The 23,447-nt window shown below is 46.7% G+C and overlaps 1 protein-coding gene across 9 annotated transcripts in view; it reads left to right on the top strand.

The window, feature by feature from the left end:
* The window catches only part of slc2a9l2 (solute carrier family 2 member 9, like 2), a 768,327-nt gene that overhangs the window by 66,787 nt on the left and 678,093 nt on the right, over positions 1–23,447 (top strand). For all 9 annotated transcript variants that reach the window (XM_072495986.1, XM_072495985.1, XM_072495983.1 and 6 more), the window contains one exon: positions 4,871–4,969. In XM_072495986.1, coding sequence (XP_072352087.1) covers positions 4,871–4,969 — 99 coding nt within the window. The remainder of the gene's footprint in view (positions 1–4,870; positions 4,970–23,447) is intronic.

The following is a 23,447-nucleotide window of genomic DNA, read 5'->3' as shown; positions in this document are numbered from 1 at the left end:
GACTCTTTTTGGACTTTTTTCACCTTTTTCCTATTTTAGTGTTTCATATACCTGCAGCTCCTGATTTCCTTTGCTCATCTCCTTCAGTTAGACACTCGATCTCCAATGAGGATTTGGCTTCCTTAATCTTCCTTCCAAAATACTACCTCACACTTAACTATAAGTAAATTCATTCGCTATTTAAATTTTTTTTTAATTAAACGTCTTTTCGTACGTACAAAACAAGAAAACAAGAAAAACAAACCCAAAGAAACAACAACACCCACCCCGCTCCCCCCAGAAACATTCCCTCCCTCATCCCCTCCCCATAGCTGATGGTGACTAGCTCTTTATGTTATTCTATTTAAAGCTCTTTAAATTACAGAATAAATGGCTGCCATCTTTTGTAGAACCCCTTATGGTGCACTTAATTTTCTCAAGGTACAGAAACGCCATAAGATCCCCCAGCCATACTGAGGCATTGGGTGGAGATGCATCAGAACCCTCCTGTAAACGATCCGCGAGGCAAAAGCTAAGACATCTGCCCCCACACCCGTCTGCAGGTCCGGCAGGCCTGACACCCCAAATCAGGCCCCTAGGGGACTGGGCTCCAATTCCATTTGCAGAATCACCAACATGGTGCTGAAGAAGGAGACCCAGAATCTCACCAGCTCAGGACATGCCCAGAACATATGCACATGGTTTGCCTGGCCCCCTTCCACAGCGCTCACACTTGTCCTCCACCCCTCAAACAGTGGACTCATCATAGCCCTTGTAAAATGCGCCCGGTGTACCACCTTTAACGGTATAAGCCCAAGTCCCACGATTGACAAAGTGGCATTCACACATCACAGGGTTTCACACCACATCCCCTCCTCCAATTCTGCCCTTAATTCCTCCTCCCACTTGGCCTTAATCCCCTCCAGGGATGCAGCATCCTTTGCCATGACCTGAATATTTCACTGCAGAGAATGGAAGTGAGGCCGTCGCCAATGCCTGCAGCCCCAACCCTTACATGAACCTGACGCCACCTTCACCCAAACTGCCTCCTGGTCCCTGCACCAGCCCAACACCTTCTCCACATTCGCAGACAATAATATGTCAGGCTCAGCAACGCCAAGCCGCCTCTCAACTGCTGGGCCCATTTTCCGAATCCTGGCCACCTTGCCCGCCCAAATGAAGAACGAGATCAATCTCTCCACCCCACAAAAAATTCTTTTGGTAAAAATAAACAGTAGATATTGGAATAGATATGTAGCAGAATGTTCATCTTCACAGATTGAACTCAGCCTACCATATATAAAGGAAGGCTACCCCACCTCTGTAGATTGACCTTAAACCTACTCACTAGACCCACCAGAGGCTTGGTCCAATCCCGAGCTACCTGGACTCCTAAGTACCTAAAGTGAGTGCCTGTCAAATGGAATGGCAACACCCCAGATTAGCTCCTTTCTCCTGCAGGTTTACCGAAAAACACTCACTTTTCTCCAAATTTATCTTGTATCAGGAGGAAGCCCCAAACTCCTTCAACAGGATCATTATGTCCTCCGCTGTGGGGACCGAATCCGCAACTTACAATAACAGTGTACAGGGACTCCACCCCTCCTCACTATCCCCCTTCACTTATCCGAATTCCTCAAAGTGATGGCCAACGGCGGAGAGGGGACATAGGACATCCCCGCCTCATTCCCCTGTGCAAATGAAAATATTTTAAGCTCACATTATTCAAATGGACACTGGCCTTAAGTTTGTTATATAGTAACTTAATCCATGACATAAACTTGGGCCCTATCACGATTCGCTCCAAACAACATGAACAAGTAGCTCCTATCGAAGGCCTTTTCTGTGTCCAACGGCACAATAACATCCCGCTCCACCCCCCCCCCCCCTGACAGTGAGAAAACCACATTCAACAAGTGCCGCACGTTAGAGGACAGCTGTCTCCCCGTTACAAACCCCGTTTGACCCTCCCCAACAACTTGACGGACACACTCCTCGAGCCTGAGCGGCAACACCTTAGACAAAATCTTTGCGTTCACATTCAATAACGAGACCCGCCGGTACGACTCACACACCACTGGATCCTTATCCTTCTTTTTCAAGGAGCGAGATAGATGCGTGCATCAACGTCTCTGCGAGCGACCCCCACACCACTGAATCCTCAAATGCCTCCACTAACAGCGGTACCAGCTGGTCGGCAAGCTTTTTATAAATTTCCACCGGGAACTCATCCGCCTCCAGTGCCTTGCCCGTCTGCATGCTCCCGATTGCCTTCTGAACTTCCTCAACTACAATGGCTCCTCTATCCCTACCCGATCCTCCTCCTCCTCCAATTTGGGACACTCCGACCAGAAAATCCTCCATGTCCGACTCATCCTCTGGTGGTTACAACCTGTACAATCTTTCATAAAACGCCTCAAACGCCCTAATCACCTTGTCTGGATGGCCCCCAGCCCACCTCCCATATCCCGCATATAATTGGTAGTTACACAAACTACTGACTGCAAATTGGAAATCTAGAAACAGCGACCAATAACTAAAACAATTAAAAGTAGTAAAAAAGAGCTGCCGAACAGAAAGCAGAGCTATTTCAGGCAATTGATTATATGTACAATCTTGGTGCCTGGCAAAGTGCCTAACCTGGAGTTCACTACGCCAACTCATGCTAATCAAGTTCAGTTTATTACCTGAATTTCTGATTTCACTCTTGACCTTTGTCCATGAATAATTTCAGAGCAGATTCATTACTGCATTGATAAATCTGTCAAACTCACCAATTTCTATTGCATCTGGGGGAAGCTATATATTTCTACGTGTGGGTATCACCAGCAATGCATTTGCCTTAATATTCAAGATACGAATTTCACAAAGGATTGTTATGTTCCTTGTCTTCTTCTCCAAGATAGCCAGATATGCAGTGTTGACAAAGAATATGTTTAAATCAAAACTAATTTATTTTACACTACTGGTAGCATGTTATATTTCCACTACTTAACTTAATTAGGTTTGCACACTTTACTAAGTAACAGATAATAAAACAATAGTACTGAATCTGTAATATAGCAATCAATAATCTCTCTAATTTATAAACTACACTTTGACTCAACCTCATGCTATCCTTTTACATAGAAATCTCCCTCAGCTTCTCTCTCAACTTCTCATCAGCTTCTCTCAGCATTCCTAGAGACACAGCCATATGGTCACTTAGTAGCGCCATCTAGTGTTAAGTTACATGTGGTCTCTCGTTAACCCTTTACTACACTTATACTATACAAATCATTACAAAGATTACAATTGAAGATTTTTCTGCGCTATCAGGACTATCACTTCAATTGCTGATTTTAGATGTTTTAATATGTTGCTAATTGTTTCTCATTTTATACTAAGAAAAGGTAATGCAAGAAAAGATTGATTCAAGCTAAGATCAAAAATATAGGAAAGAAAGACAGGCAAATTAAGAAACTGCAAACTAAAAGAATACATGGTGAAAAAATAGGCAATAATTTTAATGAATAAGAATGGTTAGTTATAGCGGCCTGGGAATGTTGAAATGATCTATCAGATGCTATGACACTTGGTGCCTGCATTCGGATTATACCCATGCTCACTTTTCCAAATTGCAATTTTAAGAGGAAGGAGTCAAAATGGAGAAAAATCTATTCCATAAATAATTTTTGGCCCAGATTTTGCTGGAACAGCATGCATCCGCTAATTTTCCTTCACTCTTCAGCCTGGAAATGTTCTGCCTTCTGAGTTGCTGGAAGTGCAAGCTGGTTACAGCGTGGCAAGGGAAACTGGGCACATTAGATTTTCATGAATGGTGGTAACAACAGTCTATCTCCTTAAGCAGTGAGCTTTAGAGGGTGTCAAAGAGCAGAGCAACTGTGGAGAAAGGAGGGCGAATTGGACTAGGCATCAATTCAGAGAAAGATCAGAACGGTTGAATTAACACAGTGAGAAGAAAGAGAAGCTCACACAATGCAATCTTCACATAGAGATGGTCTAATTGGGCCGGATCGGTAGTCATTCAGTGGCGCCAAGCTCTGCCGGGAGGTGGCAACTGCCTGCTGAGCATGTTCATCAAAGCCAGATGGCAGCCATGATGGGGCCTGCAGCTGCTTGGCAGAGCAGTGGAGGCAGGACATTGGGTGGCAGCAGCCTCACTCAGCCTGCAGACAGAGGCAAAGCTGCAAGTGACCAACTCAAATATTTCGATCTGAGACAAAAACTCTGAGGCGACAGAAAATGTTCGTTGGGTGAAAATAAAATGATTCAATGAGTCTCCGCGTTGAACCCGACAGCCGTGTACTACTCAATGTGCACCAAGGAGACCATTTAGGTTAGCCATCGGTGCTGACAAAATTGCCTTGTGGCCCTCAACAAATCTAATGGGCAGTTAAATGGAGCCGAGGGGGTTCACAACTTCACCGCCCCACCCCGCCCTCGCTATGAGGGATACGCCATCGGAGAGCAGTGTTTTCAAGGCATGGCCGTTGCTGTTCTCACCCCCATGGGACCATTGAAAATTCCAGGCCCAGGTTTGGCTGCGTTCCAACTTCACCCCTCTTATTCTCGCTGCATTATTCTCTGGCTTGACCTGCTTTCTCCTGTACAATAACCTATCCAGCGGAGGTCATGTAAAAGTGATCGCTATTGAGGTATTAGGAAAAATATAGGTAACATTGAACTATGCATTCCACATAAATACTGCTTGTAAGGCAATAATGTATATGAGAGGCGTCTCATTCGTTGAATACCAAATGTAATATTGACATAAATGCATCTATGACTTAATAAGAAAACATGTTTAAAGCCACATGAGATCTTCCAAACAATTAAAATCTGGTTAAAACAATTGAAAATGTTTACACGGGTTCTTTAATCTTCCTAGGGGTTGACCTGTCACCTTGTGATCGCTTCATTGGTTGGAGCCCTTGGTTCATCATTTTTGTTTGGCTATAACCTGTCGGTAGTAAATGCACCAACGGTGGTAAGTGAATCAAAACAGACCAAGAATCACTTTATTGCACATACTGCGTATTCCTGATTTTCAGTCAACTAAGCCAAAGGTCTAGAATTCCCTCCATCAATCCTCAGCTTTCTACCTCCCTCTCCTCCTTCAAAGACCCTCTTTACACCCATCTTTATAGCCAAGCTTTTTGTCAATCTCCCACGGGTCCCCAATATCTCGTTATTTGGTGCAATGACTATTTATTAGGTGTGAAGTCTGAAGGACATTTTAAAACTACAATTTTCACAGTAACTTCATTGCAGTATTAATGTAAGCCGACTTGTGCCACTAATAAAGATTATTATTATTTTAATGAAATTTGTTTTTGTTTCAATACTCTATCGTGCTTTGTAACTTATTTTGTTTTGAATTTACACGAATGTAAAACATTGAAAGCATTCATTTTTCAGATATGTGAAACTATTTGCCCATATTGCAGAAAATTCAAAAATAACTGGAAGCTTAATTTAATAAAGATGAGAGTAACTTTGGCACAAAATTGTATGGTGTGATACATGTCAGAGTTCAGAGTGTTAATCAGAGGAATAAATATGCTCCGTTCCATGAATAAATGGGCCAAATGCATTGCACCAGATACCTTTTAACATCAAGTAACAGCCTTATGTTTTGAAAGAATATTCCTACTGTATGTCATATTATAAAATCATAGGGTGGAATTTTCTAGCCCCACTTGCTGCCAGGATTGTCAAAGTGAATGGACTTTGGCTGGGCTGCAAAATCTCCTGCAGCTGATCCAGCCAGACAGTGCCAAAAAATCCAGGCCGAGTAGATTCATAGATATTTACAGCACAGAAGGAGGCCATTTGGCCCATTGTGTCCATGCCTGTCAACAAAGATCTGACTATATTTAGCCCATTTTCCAGCGCTTGGCCCATTGGAGGTTATGGCAGCGCAAGTGAATATCTAAATACTTCTGAAATGTTATGAGAGTTTTTGACTGAACCACACTTTCAGGCGGTTGAGTTCCAGATTGCCACCACCCTCCGGGTTTAAAAAAATGTTATTTTATTCATTTACGGGATGTGAGCGTCACTGGTTAGGCCAACATTTATTGCCCATCCCTAGATGCCCTTCAGAAGGTGGTGGCGAGTTGCCTTCTTGAACCGCTGCAGTCCTTGAGGTGTAGGTACACCCACTGTGCTGTTAGGGAGGGAGCTTCAGGATGGTGCCTCAGCGACTGTGAAGGAATGGCGACCTTTCTATAGTCCACACACAAGTGTTGGGTACCGTCTGGTTTAGGTACCATCACTATGGGTGAGCTCCATTGGCTGCAACCCACTTCAATTATGCCATTTTTAAGCATACTCTCAATCTCTTTGTTAACCGGTGCCAATTTTAAAGGGTTAAGTCTGTGTGGATGTTGTTTGATCGGAACAGCCTTTCCCACATCTACATCATGTATAGCCATTTTAGTACTTCCCAATTTATCTCCACAAACTTGCCCATGTGATATCAATAACTCTTTCAGGTCAGTTCGTTTTTCCTCTGGAAGGTAACTCAACAATTTATCCCAATTTTTAAGAACATCCTCGTTTTCCAATTTAATTTGAGGTATGTCAAATTCACAGTCATCTGGATTTGGTTTGTCACTTTGAGTTAGAATCATTAAAACTTCCTCCTTTTTCTCTCCTTCCCTTTCAAAGTATCTTTTAAGCATATTCACATGACACACTCGGTGAGTCTTCCTTCTGTCCAGTGTTTTTACCATATAATTCACTTCACTTAATTTCCTATCAATCTGATAAAGTCCACAAAACCTAGCTTTTAAAGGCTCACCTACCACTGGTAACAACACTAAAACTTTATCCCCACTGACAAAACTATGAACATTGGATTTCTTGTTCGTGACCCGTTTCATCACATTTTGTGTGATGCGATCCATAGCTATCCATAACTTCTTTGAATAACCTTGAGGTAAAATTTGATCCTTGATCTGATTGTATTTCTGTGGGTAGTCCATATCGAGTAAAGAATTTAAGTAACTCCTCCACAATCCTTTTAGCTGTAATATTACATACTGGGATGGCCTCTGGAAACTTAGTAGACACATCCATTATAGTCAAAAGATATTGATTCACACTTTGTTTTAGGAAGCGGTCCTACGTAATCAATTAGGACCCTTTAAAAGGTTCCTCAAATGCTGGAATGGGTATTAAGGGTGCTGGTTTTATCACTGCTTGAGGTTTCCCTATCATTTGACATGTGTGACATGACTGACAAAATTTAACGACACCTTTATGTAGTCCAGGCCAATAAAAATGTTTCTGGATTTTAGCTTGAGTTTTCCATATTCCCAAATGACCTCCCACTGGTACCTCATGTGCAACTCACAACACCTCCTTTCTATACCCTACCGGCAATACTACTTGATGAACTTCTGCCCACTTTTCATCCGCCTGCATATGTAAAGCTCCATTTTCTCATCAAGGCATTACTTTTACAGTAATAACACTCTGGTATGCACTCAGATTCCTCTTCCATGTATGCTTTCTGATGCATCCGTTTTATTTCTATATCTTTCTGTTGTAACTCCGCCAATTTTCCTGAACTAAAAATATCCGCCTCATCCTCCATCTGTTCTTGTTCTTATTCAACCATCTGATCAAAAATCGTTTCTGATAATTGTACTTCAACTTCATCTTCAATCTTTAATTTCTCCTCTTGTCTTAACCTGTGACTTTGCGACCTTGTTATTCCACAATCCGGAAAAATCCCAGGATATTTGTCCTTCAACAATTCTATTGTCTGATTTTCCACTGGCTTATCAGCCACAGTAGGCATCACTCCCACCTGCGAACCAGCTACAACATTACCCAAGATAAACTGTATTCCTGGACAAGATAGTTTCTCTATTATTCCTACTACCACTTCACCACTCTTCACTGGACTTTCCAACAAAGAACAAAGAACAAAGAAATGTACAGCACAGGAACAGGCCCTTCGGCCCTCCAAGCCCGTGCCGACCATGCTGCCCAACTAAACTACAATCTTCTACACTTCCTGGGTCCGTATCCCTCTATTCCCATCCTATTCATGTATTTGTCAAGGTGCCCCTTAAATGTCACTATCGTCCCTGCTTCCACCACCTCCTCCGGTAGCGAGTTCCAGGCACCCACTACCCTCTGCGTAAAAAACTTGCCTCGTACATCTACTCTAAACCTTGCCCCTCTCACCTTAAACCTATGCCCCCTAGTAATTGACCCCTCTACCCTGGGGAAAAGCCTCTGACTATCCACTCTGTCTATGCCCCTCATAATTTTGTATACCTCTATCAGGTCTCCCCTCAACCTCCTTCGTTCCAGTGAGAACAAACCGAGTTTATTCAACCGCTCAACCTTACCTTATATAATGGAACACTGCACCTCTCACCCTGAATTCCACATATCACCACCTTTTCTGGCAACATTCTTCCCAAACTACATAACTCCTCATCTCTTACCATTAAAGATTGACTAGTTCCCATATCTCTTAAAATTGTGACTTCTTTACCTGCTCCTCCTGATATACATGAGTAAACTTTACCCACACAAGGAAATTCTTTAAAGAGATCTGGCACCTTCTTATCAATCACCTCTTGATCAGGCTGTACAATTTTTTGCACCTCCATCACTTCACTTGGGCTTTCCTTTAACACTTTAACAAACCCCACTGTCCTATCCTGTTTTACCACATCAGCCTTCCCAGTGCTTTTCTTCAACCACCAACACTGTGACTTTACATGGCCTAGTTTATTACAGTGAATACATTTAAAACTTTTCATTTCTTTTCCACCCTCCTGGATTTCCTTTTTAGTCTGATGTACACTGTCTTTATTATCTCCCATCAGATCACCTTTGCCTCTATCACATGAGTATTTCTCATGTCCCCAGTTTCTATCCTTCACAGGCTGAAACTGATGTCGGAAACCAAGCTTTGATTTATGAACTAATTCATAATCATCTGTAATTTCTGCTGCTAACCTCGCAGATTTAACCCTCTGCTCTTCCACCTGAGTCCTCACTACATCAGGAATTGAATTTTTAAACTCCTCCAAAAGTATAATTTCTCTGAGAGCTTCATATGTTTGGTCTATTTTCAAAGCCCTTATCCACCTATCAAAATTACTCTGAGCCTTTCAAACTCCATGTTTGACCAAATTCTTTACTTAAATCTCTAAACCTTTGTCTGTAGGCTCCAGGCACCAGTTCATATGCACCTCAGATGGATTTTTTCACCTCCTCATACGTCCCAGTTACTTCCTCCGATAGTGATACAAACACTTCACTAATTCTACCTACCAGCTTTGTTTGAATCAGTAATACCCACATGTCCTGGGGTTTAGCTACCTTCTCAAATAAATGAAAAAGGCTTCTCCCTCCTTCTCATCAAACATTGGCAATACTTGGACATATTTAAATAGATTCCCACCAAGCCTTCGACTTTGACGCTCTTTCTCACTCTCAATAATAATAATAATAATCCAACTGCACGTTTCCCTTTACGTCTGCCAATTTTAACTGACTGTCATGTTTCATGGCCATTTTCTGAAGTTGAACCTCTCTCTCTTTATCTTTCTCCCTGATCTGTATCTCCCTTTCTCTTTCTTTTTGTTCTGCTCGGGCAATTCTTTCTTTTCTCCTTTCTTCTCTCTCCTTTTCTTTTTCCTCTCTCTCTCTTTCTTTTTCCTCTCTATCTCTTTCTCTTTCTTTTTCCGCTCTCTCTCTTTTTCCTCTCTTTCGTATTCAAGCTGCTTTAATTCTTTCTCATGTTCCATTTGTTTAATTTGTAACTGAATTTTGCCATTTCCAATGAGTCAAACTGTATCTCAGGCAACTTTAAATGCTTAGCCACCGCCATAATTACCTTATCTTTTCGCATTTTGTCAGGTAATGTTAACTGCAATGTTTTTGCCAAATCTAACAGTCTGCTTTTAGTGTCTGTCTGTAAGGTACTGTGTGTGACTGTCTCCACCCCCAAAACCTTCAGAGACTCTGAAAGTCTGAAAGAGCCTTGTCCACAACACACTCCCCACTTAAACTAGAATACCACACCTGAAAAGCAACCACAATATGCTCACCCCTCACTGTCTTTAAGTTCACTAAGCCAGTCCAATAGATATACTTTTATCCCCCTTGGGCCCCCAATTTGTTATGGGCCAGGGTTTAGAGAACCCCAAAGTGTATCATGGAGTTCACCTGACCCACAACTTTTAATAGATTGTGGTATGGGGAGCACATGGCCCACTCTACAGGTGTGGTACAGCAGAAATGGAAAAGTATTTTTTAAAGCAAAACAATGTTTATTCTATGAACTCAAGTTAACCTTTTTAAAACATAGTGAGCATCTTAGCAACCATCAATTCAAATATAGCCCCCAAAGAATACAACACTAAGTAATTCTTAAGCTGTCCTTTTAACATCCATAAGACTTAAAAAACACCTTTGAACAGAAGCACATCAGGTTAAAGTCACTAATGAGAGCAGTTATTAGTTTTAAGTCACCAAAGGATCGATTTATAGTCTTTAGATTACAGAGAGAGAGAGACTCATACACCTTCTGGCTGTGACTGCAGCTATCCAGCTCTGAAAACAAAACTAAAACACACCCTGCAGCAAACAGCCTAAAATGAAAGTAAAAAGCTGACAGACAGCCCAGCTCCACCCACTCACTGACATCACTGCAGTAGTAAACACCCATTTCTTTTTTAAAAAAAATATATTTGATTAAAGTTTTTAATTCACAATTTTTTCCCCTTACACATCAAACAAAAGAAAAATTAAAAGTACAAGTAACATGATAACTACAATCTAACAATGAGTAACTAACTAACATAGTAAGCTAACCAAATAACATAAAATGAAACTTCCCCCCCCCCCTCCCTCCCTTCCCCCCCCCCCTCCCCCCTGGGTTGCTGCTGCTGGTCATCTATCTTCCCTCTAACGTTCCGCTAGGTAGTCAAGGAACGGTTGCCACCGTCTGGTGAACCCTTGAGCCGATCCTCTCAGCGCAAACTTAATCTGCTCCAGTTTTATGAACCCCGCCATATCGTTTATCCAGGCCTCCAGTCCGGGGGGTTTCGCTTCCTTCCACATGAGTAAAATCCTACGCCGGGCTACTAGGGACGCAAAGGCCACGACATCGGCCTCTTTCGCCTCCTGCACTCCCGGCTCATCCGCAACTCCAAATAAAGCTAACCCCCAGCCTGGTTTGACCCGGGCCTTCACCACCTGCGAGATCACTCCCGTCACTCCCCTCCAATACCCCTCCAGTGCCGGGCACAACCAAAACATATGTGTGTGGTTTGCCAGGCTTCCGCCGCACCTCCCACACTTGTCCTCCACTCCGAAGAACCTGCTCAACCTTGCTCCCGTTATGTGTGCTCTATGCAGCACCTTAAATTGGATCAGGCTAAGCCTGGCACACGAGGAAGAGGAATTTACCCTGCTTAGGGCATCAGCCCACAAACCCTCCTCAATCTCCTCCCCGAGCTCTTCTTCCCATTTTCCTTTCAGTTCGCCCACCAGCTCCTCCCCCTCTTCTCTCATCTCTCGGTATATCTCTGACACCTTGCCCTCCCCGACCCACCCCCCCCGAAAGCATTCTATCCTGGATCCCCTGTGTCGGGAGCAATGGAAATTCCCTCACCTGTTGTCTTGTGAACGCCCTCACCTGCATATACCTAAAGAAATTTTCCCGGGGCAGCTTATACTTTTCCTCCAGCGCTCCCAAGCCCGCAAACGTCATGTCTATAAATAAATCTCCCACTCTCCTAATTCCCAACTGGTGCCAGCTCTGGAATCCTCCATCCATCCTCCCTGGGGCAAACCTATGGTTGTTCCTAATTGGGGACCCCACCAAGGCTCCCAGCACACCTCTCTGTCGCCTCCATTGCCCCCAGATATTTAATGTTGCCGCCACCACAGGGTTCGTGGTAAATTTTTTTGGTGAGAACGGTAGTGGCGCCGTCACCAGCGCCTCTAGACTCCTCCCTTTACAGGATTTCATCTCTAATCTTTTCCACGTCGCTCCCTCTCCCTCTATCATCCATTTACGGATCATCGCCACATTGGCGGCCCAGTAGTAGTCGCCCAAATTCGGCAGCGCCAGTCCCCCTCTGTCTCTACTACGTTGTAAGAACCCTCTCCTTACCCTCGGAGCCTTCCCTGCCCACACGAAGCTCGTGATGCTCCTGTCTATTTTTTAAAAAAAGGCCTGAGTGATCAGTATAGGGAGACATTGGAACACAAATAGGAACCTCGGGAGGACCATCATCTTAATTGCCTGCACTCTGCCCGCCAGTGACAGTGGCTGCATGTCCCACCTCTTGAAGTCCTCTTCCATTTGTTCCACCAGTCGTGTCAGATTAAGTCTGTGCAAGGTTCCCCAGCTCCTGGCTATCTGAATCCACAGGTATCGAAAGTTTCTTTCCACTCTCCTTAACGGTAGACCATCTATCCCTCTACTCTGGTCCCCAGGGTGTATCACAAAAAGTTCACTCTTTCCCACGTTAAGCCTATATCCCGAGAAATAGAACATAGAACATAGAACAATACAGCGCAGTACAGGCCCTTCGGCCCACGATGTTGCACCGAAACAAAAGCCATCTAACCTACACTATGCCATTATCATCCATATGTTTATCCAATAAACTTTTAAATGCCCTCAATGTTGGCGAGTTCACTACTGTAGCAGGTAGGGCATTCCACGGCCTCACTACTCTTTGCGTAAAGAACCTACCTCTGACCTCTGTCCTATATCTATTACCCCTCGGTTTAAAGTTATGTCCCCTCGTGCCAGCCATTTCCATCCGCGGGAGAAGGCTCTCACTGTCCACCCTATCCAACCCCCTGATCATTTTGTATGCCTCTATTAAGTCTCCTCTTAACCTTCTTCTCTCCAACGAAAACAACCTCAAGTCCATCAGCCTTTCCTCATAAGATTTTCCCTCCATACCAGGCAACATCCTGGTAAATCTCCTCTGCACCCGCTCCAAAGCCTCCACGTCCTTCCTATAATGCGGTGACCAGAACTGTACGCAATACTCCAAATGCGGCCGTACCAGAGTTCTGTACAGCTGCAACATGACCTCCCGACTCCGGAACTCAATCCCTCTACCAATAAAGGCCAACACTCCATAGGCCTTCTTCACAACCCTATCAACCTGGGTGGCAACTTTCAGGGATCTATGTACATGGACACCTAGATCCCTCTGCTCATCCACACTTTCAAGAACTTTACCATTAGCCAAATATTCCGCATTCCTGTTATTCCTTCCAAAGTGAATCACCTCACACTTCTCTACATTAAACTCCATTTGCCACCTCTCAGCCCAGCTCTGCAGCTTATCTATATTCCTCTGTAACCTGCTACATCCTTCCACACTATCGACAACACCACCGACTTTAGTATCGTCTGCAAATTTACTCACCCACCCTTCTGCGCCTTCCTCTAGGTCATTGATAAAAATGACAAACAGCAACGGCCCCAGAACAGATCCTTGTGGTACTCCACTTGTGACTGTACTCCATTCTGAACATTTCCCATCAACCACCACCCTCTGTCTTCTTTCAGCTAGCCAATTTCTGATCCACATCTCTAAATCACCCTCAATCCCCAGCCTCCGTATTTTCTGCAATAGCCTACCGTGGGGAACCTTATCAAACACTTTGCTGAAATCCATATACACCACATCAGCTGCTCTACCCTCATCTACCTGTTCAGTCACCTTCTCAAAGAACTCAATAAGGTTTGTGAGGCATGACCTACCCTTCACAAAGCCATGCTGACTATCCCTGATCATATTATTCCTATCTAGATGATTATAATTCTTGTCTCTTATAATCCCCTCCAAGACTTTACCCACTACAGACGTGAGGCTAACCGGTCTATAGTTGCCGGGGTTGTCTCTGCTCCCCTTTTTGAACAAAGGGACCACATTTGCTGTCCTCCAGTCCTCTGGCACTATTCCTGTAGCCAATGATGACATAAAAATCAAAGCCAAAGGTCCAGCAATCTCTTCCCTGGCCTCCCAGAGAATCCTAGGATAAATCCCATCAGGTCCCGGGGACTTATCTATTTTCAGCCTGTCCAGAATTGCCAACACCTCTTCCCTACGTATCTCAATGCCATCTATTCTATTAGCCTGGGGCTCAGCATTCTCCTCCACAACATTATCTTTTTCCTGAGTGAATACTGACGAAAAATATTCATTTAGTATCTCGCCTATCTCTTCAGACTCCACACACAATTTCCCATCCCTGTCCTTGACTGGTCCTACTCTTTCCCTAGTCATTCGCTTATTCCTGACATACCTATAGAAAGCTTTTGGGTTTTCCTTGATCCTTCCTGCCAAATACTTCTCATGTCCCCTCCTTGCTCGTCTTTAAATCCTTCCTCGCTACCTTGTAACTATCCATCGCCCAAACTGAAACTTCACACCTCATCTTCACATAGGCCTCCTTCTTCCTCTTAACAAGAGATTCCACTTCCTTGGTAAACCACGGTTCCCTCGCTCGACGCCTTCCTCCCTGCCTGACCGGTACATACTTATCAAGAACACGCAGTAGCTGATCCTTGAACAAGCCCCACTTATCCAGTGTGCCCAACACTTGCAGCCTACTCCTCCACCTTATCCCCCCCAAGTCACGTCTAATGGCATCATAATTGCCCTTCCCCCAGCTATAACTCTTGCCCTGCGGTGTATACTTATCCCTTTCCATCATTAACGTAAACGTCACCGAATTGTGGTCACTGTCCCCAAAGTGCTCTCCTATCTCCAAATCCAACACCTGGCCTGGTTCATTACCCAAAACCAAATCTAACGTGGCCTCGCCTCTTTTTGGCCTGTCAACATATTGTTTCAGGAAACCCTCCTGCACACACTGTACAAAAAACGACCCATCTCCGAACTCCCTCAATATCTGCATGACCTCTGTCATCCCCACTGGGTCCGCTACATATAGCAGTAGGTCATCCACGTAGAGTGACACTTGGTGTTCCTCTCCCCCTCTAATCACCCCTCTCCATTTTCTGGAGTCTCTCAGCACCATGGCCAGTGGTTCAATTGCCAACGCGAACAGTAATGGAGATAGCGGGTATCCCTGTCTTGTTCCCCTGTATAGTCGGAAATACTCCGACCTTTGCCGACCCGTGACCACACTTGCCGTTGGGGCCCCATAGAGGAGTTTGACCCAGCTAACAAACCCGTCCCCGAACCCGAACCTCCTCAGCACCTCCCATAGATACTCCCACTCCACCCTATCAAATGCCTTCTCTGCATCCATTGCCGCCACTATCTCTGCCTCCCCCTCTGCTGGGGACATCATTATCACCCCTAATAGCGGTCGCACGTTGACATTTAGTTGTCTCCCCTTTACGAATCCTGTCTGGTCTTCGTGCACCACCCCCGGGACACAATCCTCTATCCTCGTTGCCAGCACCTTTGCTAGCAATTTGGCGTCCACATTTAGCAGTGAGATAGGCCTATAGGACCCGCACTGCAGCGGATCTTTATCCCGCTTCAAAATTAGCGATATCGTCGCCTCCGACGTTGTCGGGGGTAGAGTCCCCCCCTTCCCTGGCCTCGTTAAAAGCCCTCACCAACAGCGGGGCCAGCAAGACCACATATTTTCTATAAAATTCCACCGGGAACCCATCTGGTCCCGGGGCCTTCCCTGCCTGCATGTTCCCCAGCCCCTTGGTAACCTCGTCCACCCCAATTGGTGCCCCCAGGCCTTCCACCTCCTGCTCCTCCACCCTCAGGAACCTTAATTGGTCCAAAAACTGCCGCATCTCCTCTTTTCCCTCCGGGGGTTGGGACCTATAAAGTCTTTCGTAAAAGGTCTTAAACACCTCGTTTATCTTCCCTGCTCTCCGCACCGTAGCTCCCTTTTCATCTCTAATTCCCCCTATCTCCCTCGCCGCTGTCCTCTTTCGCAGCTGATGGGCCAACAGGCGACTAGCCTTTTCCCCATATTCATATCTCATCCCCTGTGCCTTTCTCCACTGCGCCTCCGCCCTCCTAGTGGTCAGAAGGTCGAACTCCGTCTGGAGTCGTCGTCTCTCCCTGTATAGTCCTTCCTCCGGGGCCTCCGCGTATTCTTTATCCACCCTTAAAATCTCCCCCAGTAATCTTTCCCTTTCCTTGGCCTCTATTTTCTCTTTGTGGGCCCTGATGGAGATCAGCTCTCCTCTGACCACCGCCTTTAGTGCTTCCCATACTACTCCCACTCGGACCTCCCCGTCGTCATTGGCCTCCAGGTATCTCTCGATACATCCCCGCACCCTTCCACAGACTCCCTCATCCGCCAGCAATCCCACATCTAATCGCCAGAGTGCACGCTGCTCCCTCTCCTCTCCTAGTTCCAGGTCCACCCAATGTGGGGCATGATCTGAGACAGCTATGGCTGAATACTCAGTTTCTTCCACCCTCGAGATCAGCGACCTTCCCAAAACAAAGAAATCTATCCGGGAGTACACCTTGTGAACATGGGAGAAGAAGGAGAACGCCTTGGCCTTCGGCCTAACAAATCGCCATGGATCCACTCCCCCCATTTGGTCCATAAACCCCTTAAGCACCTTGGCCGCTGCCGGCCTTCTTCCGGTCCTAGATCTAGATCTATCTAACCCTGGGTCCAACACGGTGTTGAAGTCTCCCCCCATTATCAAGTTTCCTACCTCCAGGTCCGGGATACGTCCCAGCATCCGCTTCATGAATCCCGCATCATCCCAATTCGGGGCATATACGTTAACCAACACGACCTCCGTTCCCTCCAGTCTGCCACTCACCATCACATATCTGCCTCCGCTATCTGCTACAATGCTCCTAGCTTCGAATGATACCCGTTTCCCCACCAGTATGGCCACCCCTCTGTTCTTTGCATCCAGCCCTGAGTGGAACACCTGTCCCACCCATCCTTTCCTTAACCTAACTTGGTCCGCCACCTTCAGGTGCGTCTCCTGAAGCATAGCCACTCTGCCCTCAGTCCTTTCAAGTGCGCGAACACTCGGGCCCTTTTAATCGGTCCATTTAGGCCTCTCACATTCCACGTGATCAGCCGCACTGGGGGGCTACCTGCCCCCTTCCCGTGTCGACTAGCCATCACCCTCTCTAGGCCAGTCCCACGTCCCGGTTCCGCGCTCCCACCCGTGTCCCAGGTGGCGCATTCCAGCCCCGACCACCCTTTCTTTAACCAGTTCCTCTTTGATTTCTGCAGCAGCAACCCAGTTATCCACCCCCCCCCCCCGCTAGATCCCCATCTAGCGTGATTGCTCCCCCCATATTACTTCCGAAAGTCAGCTGACTTCAACTGACCCCGGCTTCTCCCGCTCACTCCTTGACCCCCCCGTGTGGGGAACTCCCATCTACCTTGCGCCTATCTTCCCGCCATCACCTTTCTGGCGCGGGAACAAGGACAGTAAGCCCCGTATTCTCTATAGTTGTCCCGCCCCTTGTGGCGCAGCTCCCTCTACCGCCCCACTCCCATTCCCCATCCCCCGCCTATGTCTCTTCTTTCCCCCCACCGGCGCCCACATTTCTTAGTGTCCCCCCCCCTTCCCAATTTACATCCCTATATACATCGACAGTGTCATTTCCCCTCTAAGATCAGTCCCTCAGTTCCGATCCAGTTTCTCGTTTTTAATAAAGGTCCATGCTTCTTCCGCCGTTTCGAAGTAGTGATGTCTCTCCTGGTACGTGACCCACAATCGTGCCGGCTGCAGCATCCCGAACTTCACCTTCTTCTTGTGTAGCACCTCCTTGGCTCGATTAAAACTCGCCCTCCTTCTCGCCACCTCCGCACTCCAATCCTGGTACACCCGTACCACCGCATTCTCCCATCTACTACTTTGTACCTTTTTGGCCCACCTCAGAACCACTTCTCTGTCATTGAAGCGGTGAAATCGCACGATTGTCGCCCTAGGTGGTTCTCCCGCCTTTGGTCTCCTCGCAGGGACCCGATGAGCCCCTTCCACTTCCAAGGGGCCCGAGGGGGCCTCAGCTCCCATCAGCGAGCTTAGCATCGTGCTCACGTAAGCCCCGCAGTCCGCTCCTTCCACTCCCTCGGGGAGACTCAGGATCCGAAGGTTCTTTCTTCGTGCGTCTGCGTTTTGACCTCCAGGCCCAGGATCTCATCTTCGTTGTCCGTCACCTTCTGCTCCACCACGCGGAGCTCCGTCTCCTGGGTCCTTTGTGCCTCCTTAAGCCCCTCAATTGCCTGTAGCATCGGGGTCAGCACCTCCTTCTTAAGTAGCTCCACACACCGTCTTAAAAATTTGTCTTGGTCGGGCCCCCATGTCGCCTGGGCTTTTTCCGCCGCCATCTTGCTCCTTTTTTCCTCCTGTCCCTATCCTCGAGGATTCTTCGATGTAGCCGCCGCCGCCGATATTTTTCTCTTTCGTTGGGGGCGACTCCCTGTTAACTCATCCCACACCGGGTTTCGTCTTGAAAAAATTCCCCGTTGGGGCTCTTAAAAGAGCCCGAAGGTCCGTTTGAGTTGGAGCTGCCGAAACGTGCGGCTTAGCTGGGCATCGCCGCAACCGGAAGTCTAAACACCCATTTCTTAAAGGTACTCTCACTACAGATATTTATATACATACCCATTTATAAACACCCATTTCTTAAAGGTACTCTCACATGATAGGCGATATATTTCTAAGTCAGAGTGGTGAGTGACTTGGAGGGCAAACTCCAGGTGGTGGGGTTCCCAGGTATCTGCTGCTCTTGTCCTAGATGGCAGTGGCTGTGGGTTTGGAAGGTGCTATGAAAGGAACCTTGGTGAGTTACTGCAGTGCATCTTGTAGATGGTATACACAGCTGCCACTGTTCATCGGTGGTGGAGGGTTTGAGTTGTTGTGGAAGGAGGGACAATCAAGCGGGCTGCTTTGTCCTGGATGGTGCCGAGCCTCTTGTGTATTGTTGGAGCTGCACTCATCCAGGCAAAAGAAGAGTATTCCATTCCAATCCTGACTTGTGCCTTGCAGATGATGGACAGGCTTTGGGGGGTCAGGAGGTGAATTACTTACCATAGGATTCTGAGCCTTTGACCTGTTCTGGTAGCCACAGTATTAATATGGCTAGTCCAGTTTCTGATCAATGGTAAACCCCAGGATGTTGATTGTGGGGGATTTAACGATGGGAATGCCATTGAATGTCAAGGGGCAGTGGTTAGATCCTCTCTTGTAGGAGATGGTTATTGCCTGGCACTTGTGTGGCAAGAATGTAACTTACCACTTGTCAGACCAAGCCTGGATATTTAACAAAAAATATATATTTTATTAGAAACATGTATCAAAACAGCAAACAAACACCCCGGGAAACATACTTCCCTGCAATCAACTACACAGTCTGTACAGATTTTTCCTCTTTTTCACACCCCCTCCCCCGCGGCAAACAGTCCCTGAAATACAGTCACAAACATCCTCCACCTTTCCTCAAACTCCTCTGAAGAGCCCCTCAACTCATACTTTATCATCTCTAACCGCAGGAAGCCGTACAGGTCACCCAACCAAACCACTCACCCCGGTGGTGATGCCGACCGCCACTCCAGCAAAATTCGCCTGGTTATTGACCCCTTAGCTACAGGTTGAGCATCCCTTATTTGAAATGCATGGTGCTGAAAGTGTTGGATTCCGGAATTTTTCAATACCTGTAATTACCAATATAATGCGGTAGCTTATTCAGCGGGGATGGGACCACAAGTCTAAGCATGAAATTAATTTATATTTTATTCACAGTTTCAACAAGGCAGCACAATTCAATATGCAATATTTTTAATCATTAAATAATAAGATGTACCTTGTACCACAATCAGTTCTACTTAAGTCAAGCAAGGTTTAGTTTATTTAATATGCAATATTAAAAAAAAAATATAGAGTGCCCAATTAAGGGGCAATTAAGCATGACCAATCCACCTTGGGTGGGGGGGGGGAAGTGTTGCTGACAAGGGTGCAGTTGTTGTGGCGCAGTTGGAAAAGGAGTCATGGCGGTGGACACCCGGGGGTGCGCCGAGAGGGTAACGTGACACGGGCCGAGGGCTGGCCCAAAAAGGATATGGTTGATCGGCAGGGGAGGGGGGATGTGGAGCCCCCCCCGACCAGGCTGGTCATGTGGATTGTGAGGGGGGCATGAATGGTCCGGTTAAACGGTCACGTGTGTTCGCGCACCTGAGGAATCTGAAGGCGGACGTGGCCTTTTTACAAGAGACGCACCTATAGAGGGGGACCAGAAAGGGTTGAAGAAAGGATGAGTAGGGCAGGTGTTCCACTCGGGGATAGATGTGAAGACGAAGGGGGGTGGCGGTGCTGGTGGATAAGCGGGAGGCGTTCGAGGTGGGGAACATTGTGGCTGATTCATGGGGGGTGGTTTTGTGATAGTTAGTGGGAAGTTGGAGGGGATGCCGGTGATCCTGGTAAATGTTAATGCCCCAAACTGGGATGATATGGATTTTATGAGGCAGTTGATGTGGAGGATTCCTGACCTGGACTCACACCAGTTGATTATGAGAGGGGATTTTAATACGGTTATTGAGCCTTGCTTGGACCGGTCGAGCCCGAGGTCGGGGAAGGTGTCGGCTGTGGCGAGGGAGCTGAAGGGATTTATGGAGCGTATGGGGGGGAGGATCTGTCGAGGTTTGGGAGGCCGAGGGTGAAGGAATTGTCATATTTCTCCCATGTGCTCTGGTTGTACTCCTGGATTGACTTTTCTGTGCTGGATAAGGCATTGCTGGCAGGGGTGGTCAACCCAAGAGTATTCGGCGATTGTGGTCTCAGACCACACGCCGCACTGGGTGGATCTATGAGTGGACCGGGTGGTGGTGGGGGGAGGGGGGGGGGGAGCAGGGGGGCACAGTGGAGGGTGGATGTGGCATTGTTGGCAGATGAGGTGAGCGAGCGGGTGAGGGCTGCCATCCGAGGGTATGTGGAGCTCAATGACACGGGGGAGGTCACGGCCGCCACGCTGTGGGAGGCACTCAAGGCGGTAGTTCGAGGGGAGTTTATTTCAATACGGGCGCATAAGGAGAAGGCAGAACGGGCGGAGATGGCCGGGTTGGTGGAAGAGATTCTGAGAGTGGACAGAAGGTATTCGGAGGCCCCAGAGGCAGGGTTGCTGAAGGGGAGGCAGAGGCTCCAGATGGAGTGCGCATTAGTGTCCACAGGGCAGGCGGTGGGGCAGTTGCGGAGGGGAAGAGGGGCAGTATATGAGTATGGGGAGAAGGCGAGCAGGATACTGGCCCACCAGCTGAGGAAGCAGGAGGCGGCGAGGGAGATTGGTAGAGTGAAGGATGAGATGAGAAGAATGGTGTCGGACCCGATGGGGGTGAATGGGGTGTCTGAGGCTTTTTAAAGGAGATCGTATGAGTCAGAGATCCCGGCCGGGGGGAGGAAATGCGGCGGTTTCTGGACGGGTTGGAGTTTCCCAGGGTGAACGAGGAGTTGGTGCAGGGATTGGGGGCCCCAGTTGGGTTGGGGAAGATGATGGAGAGTATGGGGGTGATGCAGGCAGGGAAGGCCCTGGGCCCAGACGGGTTACTGGTGGAGTTTTATACATTAATTTCCTCAGGTACCTCCAGAGGGAGGTACCTGGGAAATTAATGAGATTGAAGGCGGATAAATCTCCTGGGTCTGATAATTTTCATCCCAGAGTACTTGCCTAATAGATCACTTAAATATGTTAAACTGTATTAGGGCAGCACGGTAGCACACGTGGCTAGCACTGTGGCTTCACAGCTCCAGGGTCCCAGGTTCGATTCCCCCCTGGGTCACTGTCTGTGCGGAGTCTGCACGTTCTCCCCGTGTCTGCGTGGGTTTGCTCCGGTTTCCTCCCACAGTCCACAGTAGGTGGATTGGGCATGCTAAAATGCCCTTAGTGTCCAAAACGGTTAGGAGGGGTTATTGGGTGATGGGGATAGGGTGGAAATGAGGGCTTAAGTGGGTCGGTGCAGACTCAGTGGGCCGAATGGCCACCTTCTGCTCTGTATGTTCTATGTTCTATGTATCTTCCCCAGCAATGGCGTGATCCAGATCGCGACGTCTTGCGAGAATCCATCAAATCTTCTGAGACAGTTCGAGCGTTGCGAATCTTGCGAGTGCCCTCACGTCACCATTAAATCATTCGCATTGTCAAGCTTGGCAATGGCATTCAACGACATTAGTAGGATTAGTACTGTCATGTTTTGTGGGACATCACTTCAACTTCAGCAGCCAGCAAACTATGGATGTGTGTGGAAGATGACCTGTAGGAGTCATGTGGAACACCCGGTAGTATTCCTGTGGAAGACATTCATTCGTCATTTGCCTTAAAAGCCTACATCATACCAGCAGCTTCCTATTCTTTCACTTTCACCTGTCTGTCCTTTGTTTCTGCCCTTCTAAACTTAAAAAAAAATTTTTTTTTAGAGTAACCAATTCATTTTTTTCCAATTAAGGGCAATTTAGCGTGGCTAATCCACCTACCCTGCACATTTTTGGGTTGTGGGGGTGAAAACGCGCAAGCACGGGGAGAATGTGCAAACTCCACACGGACAGTGACCCAGAGCAGGGATTGAACCTGGGACCTCGGCGCCGTGAGGCCGCAGTGCTAACCCACTGCGCCACCTTGCGGCCCTGCCCTTCTAAACTTGGCAAAGGCCCCGAGGAGTCAAGAAGCCTTCTGAAGTTTCCAATGGCTTTCGATATTTGTGTGTCCCTTTTGTGGCACTCTCCTTTAATAGTCCCCACCCCTTTTATTTCAATTTGCACCATTTATCCTACAACAAATTTGTCCAAATTCACGTCTGAACTTTTGTATGGCATTTGTTTTGGGTGTTTATGGGGTTGGTAGAAAGGAAAGTGGTTTACAGGTGATTCTGCAACATATTGGCAGGTATTCTTTGACTGTTTCTTCATGTAATAACTGTAATGCATTCAAACTCTGCAAACTCACACTGAATGAATTTGATTGTGCGAGTGTGCAAGAAAATTAACTTTCATTGTGTGTTAAGATGAATTAAACCTCTAGGTGGTGCAATAGATTATCCTTTAAAATTGGAACTAATAGCATGAGATTCTGCTCTCTCTACTGGATGTGAACCCTCCTTAAATGCGTTTGCATCTGAATCCAGTTCCCAACGTGCACAGAACTGTAACATTTTCTATTATTTTGGCCTAAAATCTCACTTGAATTTGCCCGAAGAATAGCTGCTGAAGTCGGGGACAATCCTTGTGGAAGTGGGAGGGGCTGATTTAAAGTGCTGGGTGAGGTTACCCTGTATCTGAATTTGAGAATAATTGATGTTGGCATTAGGGGAGTACAGTTTATCCTAAATGGTACCATATTCTGGCATTTGCAAAATTGACTGCCCTTTAAGCACTCTGCCCAAATTCCTTTTCTATTTTCTTTCTTTTATTTCCTTGGGCGAGTGACAAGTGAGTGGGCTGTTGATTCACCTACACCTGTACTGACCTATATAGTTTTATACCC

This window comes from Scyliorhinus torazame, chromosome 3 (genome assembly GCF_047496885.1).
Source record: "Scyliorhinus torazame isolate Kashiwa2021f chromosome 3, sScyTor2.1, whole genome shotgun sequence".
In the NCBI taxonomy this organism is placed as follows: domain Eukaryota; kingdom Metazoa; phylum Chordata; class Chondrichthyes; order Carcharhiniformes; family Scyliorhinidae; genus Scyliorhinus; species Scyliorhinus torazame.
The sequence above is the reverse complement of the archived record's forward strand: the minus strand, read 5'-3'. Positions and strand labels throughout refer to the sequence as shown.